The 17,311-nt window shown below is 37.6% G+C and overlaps 2 protein-coding genes across 4 annotated transcripts in view; both read right to left on the bottom strand.

Annotated features, from left to right (window-relative positions):
* The window catches only part of nhsl2 (NHS-like 2), a 70,263-nt gene extending 62,854 nt beyond the window's left edge, over positions 1-7,409 (bottom strand). For 2 of the 3 annotated variants that reach the window (XM_079866622.1, XM_079866628.1), the window contains exon 1: positions 6,809-7,409. In XM_079866622.1, coding sequence (XP_079722748.1) covers positions 6,809-7,085 — 277 coding nt within the window. In that variant the 5' untranslated portion in view covers positions 7,086-7,409. The remainder of the gene's footprint in view (positions 1-6,808) is intronic. The other variant, XM_079866623.1, reaches the window with a different exon arrangement.
* A 3,144-nt stretch (positions 7,410-10,553) lies between these two features.
* On the bottom strand, positions 10,554-16,021 carry rps4x (ribosomal protein S4 X-linked). The gene is made up of 6 exons (XM_079866452.1): positions 15,434-16,021; positions 14,959-15,139; positions 12,281-12,378; positions 12,003-12,174; positions 11,755-11,912; positions 10,554-10,711 (listed from the first exon to the last, which is right to left on the bottom strand). Exons 1-6 carry the CDS (start codon positions 15,458-15,460, stop codon positions 10,610-10,612), a joined length of 738 nt encoding a protein of 245 aa, XP_079722578.1. The 5' UTR covers positions 15,461-16,021; the 3' UTR covers positions 10,554-10,609.
* Between the last annotated feature and the right edge of the window lie 1,290 nt (positions 16,022-17,311).

Genomic DNA, 17,311 nt, shown 5'->3' with positions numbered 1-17,311 from the left:
TGTGGCGTGAGAGCGTGTGAAATGTGTCAATTGCGTGAGTCTCACGCTCAATGCGTGAGAGTTGGCAGCCCTGTCATATCCCATGTTCGAGGGAAAAGAAGATAGTGAGGAGAGCAGTCAGGAGGAAAGTGATGACGACAGCTTGTAGGATAAGTGTGCCGCGTAAAGTGTGAGTACCAAGCAGCATCCCCAGGTGTTCCCTTAAAAACCAGACCAAAAAAGTTATGTGCACCTCTGATTATAGACTTGTTTTTTTAACCAAACCGGGTCTCAGTGATTTTACCAAGTAAGACATGTTTCTGGATCAACATGTTGATCCTGGAACAACATTCCGGTCTGAAAACCCTAACCCTACCCCTACCCCTAAACCTAACCCTGACCATAACATAGCCTATTCCTAAAATCAGTGGGAAATGACGTGGGAAATAACACTGATGCAGAAGCACCTAATCCTGCTTGTAAGCCTAAACTTGACATAAACTGCAAACCTGTTCCTCAAATCTGATTGGTGGATTGGATGTTGTACTGTCCTTACCGCAGTCTTCACTCATCGCCACAATGACGACCCCAATTACTACTATTAGAGAGATTAGCTACTATAAGGCAATGAATTTACTTAACTTCTCCGAGTATTGCATTTAATTTTTTAAGGTTTAGCAGTAAAACAAATGTGTATCATATGGATCTTACAGCTTTTCTATTCATTTTGTGTCTTTTTTGTTCTTCCATGTTTTCCTCTCCTATAAAGCCACTCCACTTGCTCCCCAACATCTGGAAATCATTTCTCACCTATTACAACACCGTCAGGCTCAGGCCATTTGTTGATCTTGACAAGGAGCCATTCTCCAACTAAATATCGATTCTTTCATTGCTAAGTCATTGTGTGCTGATAAAACACTACAGTACCAGGTGTAGATGCAGACAAACTAGAGTTGGTTTATAAAAAAAGGCACCGTAACATTTCGAGCACTGCCCTGTTTATTCATTCTCATTATCTTACGCTTGTGAGTGGTGGGTCAGCTGAAGTCCATACAATATAAACAGAGGGATTTTGTTTTCTTTGGCTGCCTGGTGCTGAGACCATGAACAGAGACTGAGACTAAAAGTGCACAACATGTAAATCAGCATTGCTTGGGAACATCTCCACCAATCAAATCCCAGTCTGAAATGTCTCCATAGTAATAGCAGCTGCTATACGGATCTATCACAGTCCAACATGACCCAGAATTATTCCCCCTTTGAGATAACATGAGGTCACTTCAGTCAAAGCTAATGCTCAGTATACTCATAAAAGAAGACCTGTTGTCTGGTTGCCATGGTAACAAGTGGCTAATAGTTTCAGTCTGCTTTTGAGATGCTATAGATATTTCTGGTGCATCTCCAGCTACCTTCACATAAACAGCTGCTTTTGCACAGCTTTTCACAATAGTTAGGTTTAATCATGCTCAAAGACGAGGAGGGAAATGATGAAACACATTACAGTATGATGCAACAGTACACAGCTGCTAAACTTCACACAAACACTTTTCAAATGTCAGTGGCTGGTCTAAGTCTGTGGGATATGTTTGTGTATGTGAGTGTGTGTGCGTGTGTGTGTGTGTGCAAGACCCAGAGGAAATGTAGCTCCTCTCTCTCTCTCGATAGGAATCTTAAAGGAGAAGACAGAGTAAACACATAATGGGATTCACACACACACACACATTGTATGTGACATTTTCCAGCCTCTTTTCAAAACATATTAATGTCAAGAATGAAAATGTAAAATATTGAGTAATGAGCTAAAAGCACAGCTAAAACATTGTACCCTTGTGAAACAGAAGTACAATTTAGCATTCTTTTAAAAAGAGTACTTGTTGTTACAGAAATATTATATTTGACTATATTTAAATATTTCTGAAAGCAACTTGCTATCTTAAAATATGTCAGTGCCATTGTTTTGTCTCAATATGCACACCAGTAATGTTTTTTTCTAAGGCACGTTTATAAAGGCTACTTCAATGTCCTAATTGAACTAAGGCCTAATCCTGACTTAATCTAAACCCCGTCTGTGAAACCAGGCCTTAATGTACTATCAAATAACGCACTACAATTAAAATGAACAAGCATCAAGTTTACTTGTGCATGTGCTTTAGTGTGTTAGTCAACACATCAAAATCAGTCCATTTTTAAAGCACGACGAAAGATTATTAAAACACTGTGAATGAACATTTACTTCAAAGTAAAACTTTTAATTTGACATTATTTCAGAGTTAAGAAACAAATTCATGAAAGTGTAGTCTCTTAAGTGGCCTTTACGTTTATTTTAATATGATATAATAGATATTTTACTTCAACATTTTATTATCTGCAATTCAAGGTTTTTTTTTTTAAAGTATATAAGATTTGAAGTACACTATAAGTGCATATTCAATAGAATACAAGGCTACGCATTTTGTAACGCTACACTGTTACATTTAAAATGCAGTTAAGCAAAAGTGTTCTGTTTTAGTAATGTTTTAGTGTGTCAGGGGGCCAAAATCATGTCGACCTCTGCTACATTACAACACTATTGTGTCATTGTAAGAGCTGGATGGACTGTAGTGTATTACACACTCTCTCTTTGGTCTAGTCTCAGAGCCAAACACTTTCTTGCCAAGAGCTGCACAACTGCCTAGAGATGGGACGCCAGGGCAGGAAAGGCGAGCAGTGACTTACATATGTTCAACATAAAAACACACACAAAATGTCTGCACAGCACAACCTTGGCTTGAGAGAATGTGCTAGAGCTGAATAATTTTTCTCCAGTTATGTCTGCAGGCATCTGGTAGACAGACACAACCAACGTTACTGAGTTTGTCACAGCTGCGAGACATCTTCAATGTCGATACCTGTGTCTATCCTTCTTAGCCGCTAGCCCAAGAAATGACGAGCACATTAAAGGTAGAAAGAAACAGACTGAGTTTCTGGAGGTGGAAGCTCTTGGACTTGTTGAGCAACTGTTGCATTTAATTCCAGACAAAGTGATTCCTTTTGTGCTTGTTGTTTTATCTTTGGTGTCATAAGGTGATGACAACTTCTTGTAACTATGATTAAGTTTATGAAATGAAAAGGTCTGCATGGGCTTTTTAGTCATTTAAAGCAATAGGATCATTTCTATGGCAACTCGGGAGCCAAGTCCAAGAGAGCAAAATGAGCAAAAGAGGCCAAAAATACGAGAATTTGAAGTTTCTTTTGCATTTCACTACTCTGTCCTTGAGCATGAGCACTCTGGCCCACTCGCTTTCTCCTTCCATCTTCTGTTTCTCTGATCTTCCGTCTCACTCATTCCATCTATCCTCTCTTGCTCTCTCACACACTCTTATTAAAATTCCAGTTAATCTTGCAGACTATAAAAGACAATGAAAAAAAGCAATGGCTCGAACTCAGTTCAGAGCATTCTTCACACTTCGCCTCTAAAAGTCAGGGATGTTCTCTCTGTATAAATCTTCAAACATTAATATGAAAGTCACTTCGAGATTTACATCCATAATCTGCACCAGATCCATGACACTTTACACATAACCATTCACAGTTACATTAAACTTTCAGCAAGGGAGACAAACTCATAAAGCTCAGAATAAATAATGTTTATTCATGTAAGAGTACATTTCGAAAACTTCCGAATTGCTTATTGGTTGTGCTTTGGAAGAACAGTCCACTAATGTTCGTCAAACAATGATATCATCAACTTACAGATATACTGAATTCTTGCACGCAGGGAAGCACAGATAATAAATATTATTATTTAATATTTTCATGCTAAAGCCAATAACTATATTCAATATATTCAATTTCTATCATATTAAAATTCTATTGCTCGGTTCCACAGACAAGGCTTAAGCTAGTCCCAGACTGAAATGCATGTTTGAGCTGTTTTAACTGAAAGCAACTTGCACAGAAACATCTTAAAATATGTCAATATCATTGATTTATCTCAAAATGGTTGAGAAACCTATATGGTTTAAAAAACCTACTTAAGTGTCCTAATTGAACTAAGGCCTAATCCTGGCTTAATCTAAGCCCTGTCTGTGAAACCAGGCGTATATTATTTTATTCATTATCATAAACACACAAGAGTTTCACCGTTTACTGTTACACTTTGTTATTCTTCAGGTTATAGCAGCAAAATGAGTCTGAAGTCTTTTCACAGAAAATAGCTTACTTCCACGTTTCAAAATAAGGTGGATAAAGTACAGTATGAAAATTGACATCAACTATTTTAACTGATTTGCTAAAGACTACATTTGACAGTGTTTTAAAATTATTAGTGTTTTTAAAGATTTAAGTAAAGATTTAGATGATGGCAAAGGTAATCTAAATGTGAAAATATGGGAAATGAGCAATCACAATTAAATATCCTATATCGACTAAAGCAGATAAATAAAAAAAATCTCTAATATTGACCAATTACCGATTCATCATGCATCTTTACTATAAAAAATCAGAGAGAAACGTTTGAAGGTTTGGAGCCATAGCCTTGTAAGCAGGAAACCCAAGTTCAAGTCCCAGTTTGTCCACAACAACTGTCCTATCAAATAAAGGCAAAAAAGGTCAGAGCTCCTTAAATCCACTTGATCCTTCGGTTTTCTGCCTTAACACACACATACACTTGGTCTTGTGACTTTCACGTGAATGCCTGAGGAATGAGGCAGTAATCAGTGGAGTTGACTGACGCTCACTCAGGAAGAGCTGAATCAACTGACAGTTTTAATGCAATTGGTTCAGTCACTGTAAAAACAAGCCTCCAGTCTGCTCCTTCAACTCCTGCTCCCATCATACAGTCTCCAGAGGGACCTGACCTCTGTCCCCACACCGCAGTGGAGAAGAGTTCCCAGCCAAAGAATCCGCTACATACAGAGATCCACATAATTTATCTTCAACATGTCAAAGCATGGCAGAGGTTCAAACTGCTAATGCTTCACCATTACAGTATTAAACAAATACAGTACCAGTGATCTCCTCCTGAATTTGGAGGATAATCTCCACGCTTTGTTTCTACTGCGGTCTGCCACTGGAAAATGATAAGGACGGAGGAAAACAAGGACCCCAGCACTCTGCCAAATGTGCCGGGCTCAGGGTTAAGCTAAACAATACAGAGAGGCTTTCTCTGATAAGACAGAGGAAATATTTTACACATCTTCAGATGGTGAAAGTTGGCAGGGTTTATCCTGTTTCAGTACGCAGAGCAATGTGGGAGGTGTCAGGGGGAGTAGATGCCAAATGCGTCTCCAATGCAAATGGGAAAGATTTAAAAACAACGCATTATAATGTGAAAGTTAAACACAAAGCCAAGTGTGAACGTGTTGGTAATAAACAGTCTTTGTGGCATGGTCAAAGCATTTGTTTACTGTTCATTAAGAAGAGAAAGTGTTGGTCATTCTCCTAATAATTGAATAGATGTCAAATGACAATGATTTCTTCTGTTTAAACAATAAGGCCATCTCTTGTTCGTTCAGTATTTTTGTGGCAGTGACATACAAATGCAATTTTACGCCATTTTCCCCCTACTCCAACACGGCCTAGATACACTATAGCGGTAATAATAGTCAAAACTAGCATGTCACAAATGAATAAGATACTAGAGCTGTTTTTATTCTCTTACATAAATTTATCATGGTAACCATAGTTTCCAAAACACCATAATAGGCTAATTATTGATGCAATAAAACTGGTAATGGTCATAAAAAATTCATTGGACAAAATTACAGAAAGACTAAATAATACAATAAAAAGCTGTTTAAAACGTTTTATCAAATTGACTATTAAAAGGTTTTCTGTCTGTGGTCTGTAGAATTCCAGAACCAGTTATGACTTTTGACCTTTTGGCATGTAATTAATTTTGTATGACCCAAAAATATCTTGAAATGTTCTAAAATGGCACATTACGATATTGTTCTCTATGATGGAATTTTCTCCTAAAAAAAACTTTCCTAAACACCTGTAGTACTGAAACAAACTGTTACTGCCATAAAAGGAATTGATTTTGTATTTTTTATTTTTGCAATTAGTCTATATATTAATTAACTCATAGCGAAACAACATAGAAGTTGATATAAAATATGTGAGATATTATGAAATCCAAAAAGTGATAGAAATTAACCAGAAAAATCGACACCTTTGCAGAAATTGTGTCCCAAAATTCTTTAACATTTCTTTTTAGTCAAATTGTGTTACTCCATCAATATATTAAAAATTAATGTTGCTACTATAGCCTACTTTGGCACCAAAAAAAAAAAAAAAAAAGGAAAAACCACCTGTCAACCTGCATGTTATACCTTAATTTGGGAATTTTAAATCATTTTTCATTTTTCAGAGGGGGTCAAATTTGACCCTAGGATACTTAGGGAAAACAATAGGCTAACTGTAACTAAGGTATTTGCAGAAACCACAGTTTACCATGGTAATATCTTGACAACGGGTTGTTATTGTTATTGGGTGACTTGGCAATTGGTTTAGTCGGTAGAAATAAACACAAGGTTCATGTGGTGAACAAAAGAACATTGTTGCTCCTTCCCTGGACCATCATCCCTCCATCTATATTTACATTACAGCCGGAGAAGAAACAGCTAGCCTACGTTTAGAGACTAAACACAATATATATATATAATTCATAAAGACGTTATTGTCCTCAAAATATGCTCAACAGCCCAAGAACGAAAGTCAAGAGATGTTTTATGTTGCTTGGTGAATGTAAACATCAGTTAAGAAGACCCTGAACTTGACAAGTAAGTGAGTAAACAAGTCATCCACACACATCAATAAGTCAGCAAGAGTACTGAAAAGTTCCTACTTTTGAGCGGCGGCTTGGTGGCCAGTGCTGAGATGTGTTTCTGCAGGCTGATAAGTTTATTCTCCAGAGCTCCGGAGCGGTAGCAGATGGAGGCGAGCTCTCCCTCCAGCTCCTCCAGGATGCTCACCGACTGGCGGGATAAATCCGACAGCTGCCGGAGCACCGCGCACAGAGTCAAGCCGCACACATCCACCAGATCCGTGAACATCGCACCGCGACTCTTGCCGCCGCTTCTGCACACATCTTTAGGGACTACGGTCCTCTTGCAGAAGGGCATCTTTTCTGCTGTTATGGTAAACTCCCTTTAAAAGTGCGTGTTTCGCCAGCGCTGAAGAGTGTTGGCGGAGACTCTTGCTCGGGATTGCGCGTACAGTGGAGGCATTTTATGCATTGTAATTGATTGTCCACTGTGAGGAGCTCTGCAGCCCTCCAGTTCACTGTATCACTGCAAATCACAGCCCCAAACTCTCATGAACTGCGCCTGAGAGACCTCACCCACTCGTGCAACCAGACCCTATGAGCTGAATCTTTCACGAAAACTCAACTATGCGTTTAGTAAGCAGCCTTGCTCAGCGCATGCTCACAAAAATAAGGTTTAAAAGTGCTTCAAGTGACTCCAACAAACCTGAGAACAATGAGAGAGAGAAAAAATCCTTTCCTCCAGTCACATTCTAACCTTGCATTTGCCCATCCCTAAATACACATCTGGTCTAGTGTGTGTGTGTGTGTGTGCGTGTGTGCGCACGCTCCCCCACCCTGAACCAGAACTTGGCTCACCTAGATGTTTTGTTCATCCAGTCTTTCCACACTGGACGACGAAAGAGGGCGTACAGTCAAAAATGATGAGAGAAGGGGAGAGGCTGAGAGTCCTCCATGTTAAATAATCTTATCAGGCATGTTTCTCTATGGCTTCATATGAAACCTTATCTCATACAGGGAATTGATTGGAAACATCTGGGCCTTGTTTTGCCTCACTGTATGACTGAATTCATTGTTCCTGGTTCCCCACCCCACTCCACATGGCCCGAGTGCATGACAGGAACCACTCCTGGTGGACCTTTTCTTCATGGCAACCCTCCTCCCCCTCGTTTCGTTGAAAAGACTATTTTCTGCTCTTCTGTTCCTGGTTTCTTTTCATGTCTCCTGCGGTAGATTGTATCTGCCTAGTTTGATTTGAGGGAGGAGTGAGGTCTGGCAAGGTTCAAATTTCATTTTCATAATATTATATTTTTGCAAACAGGTCCCTGGACTATAGCCAGACTCATATATTAACTTAATGGGGGACCAGGTGATAAATGAAGAAATGCTTCAAAATCTGACCAAAAGTTTGTTCTTCTTTATTTAAGTGATTTATGTCAGTATGATGGAAAGGCCATTTCAATTACATGAGAAAAAAAAAAAAAAAAACATGCTTTGGTAAATCATAATTATGACTTTAAAAATATAAATTAGGAGATATTAAGTCGTTATGATGAGATAAAAGTCGAAATAGGGGATACTAAGTCATAGTTATGAGATTAAAAAGTCGAAATTGTGACACAAAAAGTTATAATTGACATAAGTCAAAAATATGAGACACTAAGTCATAATAACAAGTTAAAAAGTCAAACATTTGTCATAATTGGTTTTTAATCTAATAAATTCAACTGTTTGACAATGTTGACATTAAATGTCATAATTATGATTTTGTCCATTTCAACTTGTCATTATTTATTTCCATCTTTTAAATACGTGATGAGCATAAGACAATTTTCCACCACAAAATCCACCACCACACTCATAATTTTGACAAAGTCATAATTATGACAAGTTAAAATTATGACAAAAATATATAATTATGACTAATTATATAAGTTAAAAATATAGCATACTAGTTAAAAAAAATTAATAATAATTTACTTTTTATGCCATTATTATGATTTATCTTACTTTTTTTTTCTTACACCTATAGCAGAAAGTCCATCAGGACGGGGAGGCGGGTGAGTGGTTTCAGGATGATCATGCTTTCAAATGCCGCAGAATGTTTAAACTCAAGGACACCGGAGTCTGTGTGTTTTTAGTTTGTATTGCGTTCTGGCAGACAGCCCCTGCAATGTGTGTTGAGGTGAGCCGTGCTGAGCTGCTGTGGACCAGCAGGCCAAAGGCTGCAGGAGGAACAGGCTGAAGCTCAGCAGGGCCCATATGGCCTTCTGGAGTTGAGCCTCAGCTATGTGGCACAAGAGGAAAACATACACACAGGTGTGCTCCAGTCTTATCAAATCAACAAATCCAAAAGTAGAATCGTCTATACAATTATTTGTTCTAGTTCATAAACACCCACTCATTCAAACATTGCAAATGCTAAGATACTCTAATCTAAAATAAGAGTTCATTACTGTTGTGCTGAAACCATCATGCTCATTTTTAAATCAAAGATAAACTTTCCTTTAGTTTAAAAACTGAACACCTCAGTTCCAGCTTTTCCACAAACCATGGGCCTATTTATACTCGTCACTCCATGCATTTTATATCCGATCAAAGAAAATGCATTAAGTGTCATCTTCTACATTTGGAATTAAAGGAATAGTTCACTTAAAAATAAAAAAAATATTTTCACAATTTACTCACCCTCAAGTTATTTCAAACCTGAATGAATTTTTCAACTGCTGAACACAAAATAAGATATTTTGAAGAATGTCAGTAACCAAACAGTTGAGGGACCCCTTAGTACTTTTGTTCCTATTATGGAAGTCAAAGGGGTAGCAACAGCTGTCTGGTGGTTACCAACATTCTTCAAAATATCTTTGTGTTCAGCAGAAGAAAGAAATTCATACAGGTGTGAAACAACTTGAGGGTGAGTAAATGACAATTTTTATGTGAAATATTCCTTTAAATATTAGATTAAAACAAGAGTGCCCATTCCCAGTCCCGTTCCTGGAGATTCCACTATCCTGCAAAGTTTAGTTCCAGTCTAATCAAACACACCTGAACCTGCTAAATCATTTCTTTGGGAACACTTGATTTCACAAAGGTGTATATTAATAGGGTCTAAATCTCGTAATTTTGATCTTCTATACATTACATAAAAAACATTTTAAGACCATGTTAATGTTTATAACATGAGTGGTCAGCCTTGTGGGGGGAAACATGGAGATTACATGATCAGCCCAACAGTACACGTCAGTAACCTGTTAGCGTTTTATACAGTCATGATTGACTACAAACAGCGCATTTCTATGATGGCATCAATAAAGTCTTCCTTTGGTGTGATACCGCAACCACACCACCAGGTGTCAGTAAGAGTACAACTGCTTACTCTGCCATTCAAACTAATTAGAGTCCCAATACTAGCACTTCCGGCACTTGCACTTGACTTGCATTAAGTATTTCCTGTATTGGGTCCAAGTGGGCATTAAGACCACAATTCTGTGTAGAACTTATTACAAGACACACAATATATAGTGGGACACATAATAAAGTGTAAAGTACAAAATGCATGTAGTTGAGTCTTTATGAACACTTTGATTTCAGTACACTAGTTTAAATGTCAGTTCAAGCAGTATGTGACAGGAAAGAGAAAAATAAAAGGCCTGTGGAAAATGGCCACAAGAAATCAAAATATTATCTAAATTAATACAACTAATAAAAGTCAAGATGTGAAATTGAAGAATATTCAAACTTCTGGGTAGTGGGCCCTAGTCAAAAAGGGATAAGAACCATTGCTGTAGGCCATACACTTTAAAAAAAAAAAAAAAAAAAACCACAATTGTAGTTGTAAATAACTTTTTATTTGAAATCAAGGTGTGCGCTAGTCCTGTTGACTTAGCTGCTGCTCTGTTTGGCAGCCAGTCTCTTGTCTCTCTCCTCAGCAATGGTCAGGCGGATACCCTTTCCACGAGGCAGGGAAACCCATGGCTTGTTGCCCTGATGACAGAGGCACAGACATTAGTACAACGATAAACTTGTAATACTGCAAGATCAAATCTGTAAAACTGCTTTAAAAAAAAACCTCTTGGCACATGTTTTTCAGGATGCAAATATGGCCATTTATGTAGGACTTGCAAAGTTTAGGATTGTCAAGTGCCCCGTTGGGGAGTAACATAATCAGATTACTTTTTCAAGCAATGAGTAAAGTAACGCATTACTTTTAAACTCAAATTATCCGTTTCATTTTCAAAGTAATAAAAGTTACTTTGTTTCCCCATTTATTGACTGACACGTCTCCTGTAGAGGTAGAGGCGTTGTGCAGACATGGTTTATTGTAGTTTTAGACTAATAGTGTAAGCAGGCGCCTATTCATCTCACTTACACAAAAACAGATTCAGTATTCCTTAATGAATTAATGCAAACTCAAATTTAATGAATACAAACATGTATTCAACTTAAAATGTTGAATACAAATAGACTTAAGTATTCATTCTCACTTTATTAACCAATGTGTTTGTTGCTGACATTCAATGATCCAATTCAACCACTCCAAAAAGCAGAATGACTTAAGATGACCACATTTTTTTTGTTGGACATTTTCTCTGCTTCCTATTCTTCAATCCAGAAAAGCAGCAAAGCTAAAAGGTTTGTTTGAGTTTATTGTACAGGTGTGAATTTGGATTTCCTCCAGACTAAGGAGTATTCGTCTCACTTGCGGCCTAAAATGGCATTTACATTTGCCTAAAACAATTGTTTTGTTAAGAAAAACAACCAAGCCCAGCCGAGAAAGTAACAATGCATTACATTCCATAAAGTAACTAAGTAATGCAATTAGTCACTTTTTAGAGAATAACGCAATATTGTAACGAGTTCCTTTTAAAAGTAATTTTCACCAACATCATAAAATGTCTTGGGTAGAAATGTGTGCAAAAGCACCTTAAGTTTCAAGTCTTCCTTTTGAGCATTACAGCACATACCAAGCCCAGTCAACTGCTTGCTAACAGCTTAATCATCCCAAACTTTCTGAACCCTGTGCTCACCTTGCCGATGACGAAAATGTTGGAGAGCCTGGTGGCAAAGCTGTTCCCAGTGCTGTCTTTAACATGCACCACATCAAAAGAGCCAGGATGCTTCTCTCTATTGGTGATCACACCAATACGCCCCAAGTTAGCACCTCCGGTCACCATGCAAACATTGCCTATTTACACAGGAAAAGGAAATAGAGATGGGCAACTCAAACACAAAACAAAAAGAGAAAGACAAAGTTCAAGACATTCTGCTCACTAACCTGTCTCAAACTTGATGAAATCTGTGATTTTGCCTGTGTCCAGGTCAATGCGGACGGTGTCGTTGACCTTGATAAGAGGATCAGGGTAACGGATGGTGCGGGCATCATGGGTCACCAGATGTGGGATTCCCTTTGTGCCAATGAGGATTTTCCTCACCTTGCACAATTTGTACTATAAGAGGACAACAGCATTAGCTCAAAAGATCTGCAGTCTCAAATCAAATTGATGTGATCGTCACTTAATTTATTTTTTATGAACTACACAAGAACAAGCTCACCTTGGCCTCCTCATTTGTGATGCGGTGAACTGTAAAGCGTCCCTTGACATCATAGATCAGCCTGAAGTTCTCGCCAGTCTTCTCAATGCTGACCACATCTGAAAGAATGACAGCACAACCCACTTTATTAACACCACATTTTGTCACCTCAGCTTATGTTTTACAACATCATCTCGATAAACAACCTGCCGCATCACCTGAGCTGGAAAATCAGTCACAGCAGATTAATATCCTGTTGGCACTTACTAGGCAATATGGGTGCACAGTGGAAACGCTATGTGAAGGAGAGTGTTATAACACTGAGGGATTAGTCACTCGATGTGACGTTTGTGGTTCAACCATCTGGTAAGCTACAACTCACATGCTCAATTGTGAGTGCCAGTTAAGTGACTATTGTCTTATTGTATAATTGAACGCAATAAAATCAGCAGCCAACTATATGACTGATATTTCTGGACTAAATTAATGTTGTGTGGCCCAATAAATCATCTTACATACACTACAGTGCCAGACTGTGACCATGATAAACCAGACATTTCTAATCACGAGATGAATGTGGTGGGAGGAAAAAAAAACCTTGAGATCCGCGGTTCTAAACTCTGGCCCTTTCCTGTAAACTTTTCTGTAGTTTATATCCAACCTTGATTAAACTCAAATACCTGCAACTTTCTAGTAATCCTGAAGACAGTGATCAGCTTGTTCAGGTGTTCGGTTCGGGTTTGAGCTAAACTCTACAGGAAAGTCGACCTCAAGATTTGAGAAGCTGACTAACATTTTTGGTTCCACATCCCAAACGTTGACTAACCTCTGCCCATCGTCCAAACACTGAGAACACCTAAATGAGTGCATAGTACTCTATCTGAAATTGTGCAATTATCATAGGTTTTTTTGAAAGTTCCAAAACATAATGCCTGGTTCAGATTACACGATTTTAGCACGATTTTGGCACGATCCGTTTGACGTAGGGTGTCGTGGGGATTCGTAACAACGGCCGTCGGGACGCAAGATTCGATCGTTTCATCTCGTATAGTGTGTCATAGTGGGCAACAACCTACGTCACGTTTGCGATGCTTCACGACATCATGATAAAAAGACTAGCATGTTTAATTTAACGGTCGAAGAATGAGTGAGTGAATGAGAGAGCGTGAGTGTGTGAGTGAGTGTGTGTGTGAGCGTGTGAGTGAGTGTGTGTGTACATATGTGCGAGTGAATGTGTGTGAGACGGCTCGCGATGACTGGTCGTAAAGCAACGTGTAGTCTGACATGTTTCTGGTCCACGACATGACAAGATTTTTAGGAGTCAAAATCGTGTAATCTGACACAGTGACTATCGTAACAGAAAAAAATTGTGTAATCTGAACCAGGCATTAAACACTCAAGCTAAAGATGACCAAATATGTACAAGTAGAATTTCAGTGTTATGCAGCTGGGACACTTGAGAATAAGTATTGGAAGCATTCGATAGCACATTTAGAAATTATAGATTCAAGTTCACTGTTTTCATCATGCAAAATATTTTTTTAATATTTAAATCTCTAAAAGATAGTTTACAGTAGTTTTCACAATTATCTAGACTGTGGGGAATTATCTAGACCCTTGCACAATCTTATCCATTTCATAATGAACCGAAAATATTTTTACACAATAAAAGGTTAAGTACATTTCAGAACATTTAATTTGTACACCTGTGGACTTTTAATAATTGAAGGTAGTCCAATTCCACTCTATACATGTGCCAAATATTTTGGTAGTCCAAAATATCTTTTACTGTGCCTTCTGATCGCACTGAAAAAATAGTGATGTTCTTCCTCAATATTTTTGTCTTATTTTCCAGTGCAAACATCTAAAGATTCTAAAATTAAGATGCATTCCTGAGAAGTTGATTAAAATTGAGTCTAGGGCTCAAAAAAAAAAAAAAAAAAAAAGTACAACTTTTCATACAAGTCGATTATTTATCACAATAAATGTCTAATCTATCTTTCTTTTGAAGGCAAATATTTGCTCCAGATTGAAAGTTGTAGAAACCAGACCATTAATTAACTACTCTGTCAGTACATGACAAACACCTTACGTTTCTGAATTCCCAACACTCATTTTACCTTAAAAATAAATAGTTTCTGCATGTGCTAAGAGGTGATATTGTTTTAAGTCATGAAACAGGTTTGTGTTGCCTGACTTCAATTGTAACCAGGATAAATGGGCTGTGGCGTAGTTCAAACGAGCAGGGCTGTTTCATTCCGCTTTTAGTGCATCAACATTATCTCGAACTCTTGTTAGAATTTTATCAAGGAAAATCATAGCATGAAAATTACCGTTAACATTTATCGCCAAGCCCTAAGTGAGTTCATGATTAAAACAACAAATCAGCTCAATTCAAAAGAAAGTTCTGATAATTTTTCATTTGCATCCCAATTAAGTGTCTCAATTTAAAGATTTAGATATTATACTGGAAAACAGGATAAAAATACTGAGGATGATATTCATTTTTATGCAAAGTAACGTGAATTTATGACTCTCTGCTCTGATTTAAGATATTTTTAAGGTCTTCATTTTATGTAAGGGTGAATATTAAAGACATGACCTTCTCAAGACCAGCAGAAACCCTCAGTAGGTTCATAGAGGACCACTAAAATAACAGTTCAGTGAAGAAAACCAAAGACTATTGCAGCAGAACTCACCCATGAAGCCAGTGGGGTAGGTAATATCAGTGCGGACCTTGCCATCGATCTTGATGAACCTCTGCATGCAGATCTTCTTGACCTCATCTCCGGTCAGAGCGTACTTGAGACGGTTCCTCAGGAAGATGATGAGGGGCAAGCATTCCCTCAGTTTGTGAGGACCGGTGGAGGGACGAGGAGCCTACAGACACCAAACAAAATCAACCCACATTAATTTGTTGCATTACCAAAATATGTGTACAGTTACATGTCACTTTTTTCTACCATATGGCAAATTACCATTATTGTTAAATGAAGTATCACAATTGCAAAACACTTTGCACTGAACGTCTAAAAGATCTTAATCTTCATCTGATGCGAGTGTACAACATTATAAACATTTTCTCTCAGAAGTGCTCTACAATTCACTATACGTATAACTTTAACAAATACAAAAGTACTGAGTGCATCTTTATGAAAGCAAAGCATCACTTACAAATACTCCAGTGAGTTTGTCCAGCATCCAGTGTTTAGGAGCTGCGACACGCTTCAGATGCTTCTTCGGTCCTCGGGCCTGAAAAAAAAAGAACAGACACCATTTATTCAGCTTTAAAGAGAAAACCAGCCCATACTATATAGATGCATTACATAGGCTGTAACGTTAGTCCTGCTCCATGATGGCCAGGCGAGGCCTTTAGATTCCTTCCTGCTAACGTTACTTACATACACAAAGCGTGCTATTTAAAAAGTGCAAGATGTGTAAATTCCACTTTCTATTGATTAAAAGAGCATTAAAATCACCAAACCCGTTTAAAAACTCACATTTCACCCAAAATCTAAAAGCGAACCCACTCTCTACCGCTAAGGAGAGACCGCGGTTGAGCTCGGCATTTTCCGTTAACCTTTTAAACATTTCATCTGCTCTTTATCATGACCATTTGTGTGTTGTTCATCGTATATGGGATAAAAGAGCAGTATTTGGAACGCAAATAGAAAACTTTGCTCTTTTTAAACGTTGATGATTGTGGATTATTTTGGAAGGGTCTCGTGAATGAAATGCACTCACCATGTTGAAGTCTGGGGAAAAGGACCAGCCACTTCCTGTCAGCGGAAGATAAGCTGAACTACCGGTGCCGAAGAAGGACAATCCAAGCGTCTCCTAGAAGCTGTACGAGTGCCATCAAGCGGGGAGGTCTGGAATCACACTAAACCCAGCATTGGTACTGTGACATGCGATGCATCCGTTTTCATCGTTTTCTTTTTCTTTTTCTAGGGAATATCTTTGCCCTCTTCGAAATTTGTATCGATGTATAAGTATGTTTATTCAAGTACGGGGTCTACTGCCGCATTACTCATTAGGCTACATATCATGTCAACATCGCTATTTCTATATTGGATTAAAAAAAATCGTCTTTATAAAGATGTTCAGTTCATTGTTAGTATTCTTTTATCACAATATCACAACTGAAAAATTAAACCGTGATTTTTACGGTAAAAAACCGGCAGCTGTGGTTGCCAGTACTTTACCGTCAAAAATACGGAAGCAACGTTATTGGTTTTACAGACTTAACTTAAAATTTACAGTAATAAACCGTAATTCATTATCTGATATAATGTGAACTTAACATCCTATTGAAGTATTAATATCTGTTTTGTACCATTGTAATACACTGATAACCAACAATCATAGCAGTGATGAGAGTCACATGACAGTGATGAGAGTCACATCAATCAAAGCTCATCACGAACAGCTCTTCCACAAGAAATATAATACTAATATAATAGAAGCTGCACAGTGTCATTCACACAAACATTAAACACCATCATGGTAACACACATGACATTTTAAAAATGCAATAAACATTAATTTAACAATTTTAAATTAATTTAAATGTAACATAAAACCCTAATGTACATAGCTGATTAGAGCAAACTAAGAAAACTATGAAGAAACAGTTATTTTAACAAAAATAGATCAAATGTGAAGTGTCACGCAGGGAATTGTGGGAATGTCAATTTACGGTTTTTCACTGTAAATTATACAGTGAGTTGTTCTTTTTCACTTTCAAAAACTTTAACGGTATTTTATTACATTAAATGTACCATTAGATCTATCACAGTTATTTACCGTATATAGTACGGAAACTTTCTGTTAACCAATTAACAGTTTTTCCCTGTAGCATTTTTACAGTCTTTTACCGTTAAAATCACGATAATTTTTGGTGAATTTTAACTAATTTGACTACTTTGGTCTCTGGTGCTATGCATGAAAATGGGAAATTTATTAGGAAATTACTGCGGGGTTTTTTTCCACACTTTCACACATTTGAGAATATTATTTAAATTTGTAATTTTTTTCATGTGCTCTATTTTT

Source organism: Squalius cephalus (assembly GCF_949319135.1).
Source record: "Squalius cephalus genome assembly, chromosome: 3".
Taxonomy (NCBI): domain Eukaryota; kingdom Metazoa; phylum Chordata; class Actinopteri; order Cypriniformes; family Leuciscidae; genus Squalius; species Squalius cephalus.
The sequence above is the reverse complement of the archived record's forward strand: the minus strand, read 5'-3'. Positions and strand labels throughout refer to the sequence as shown.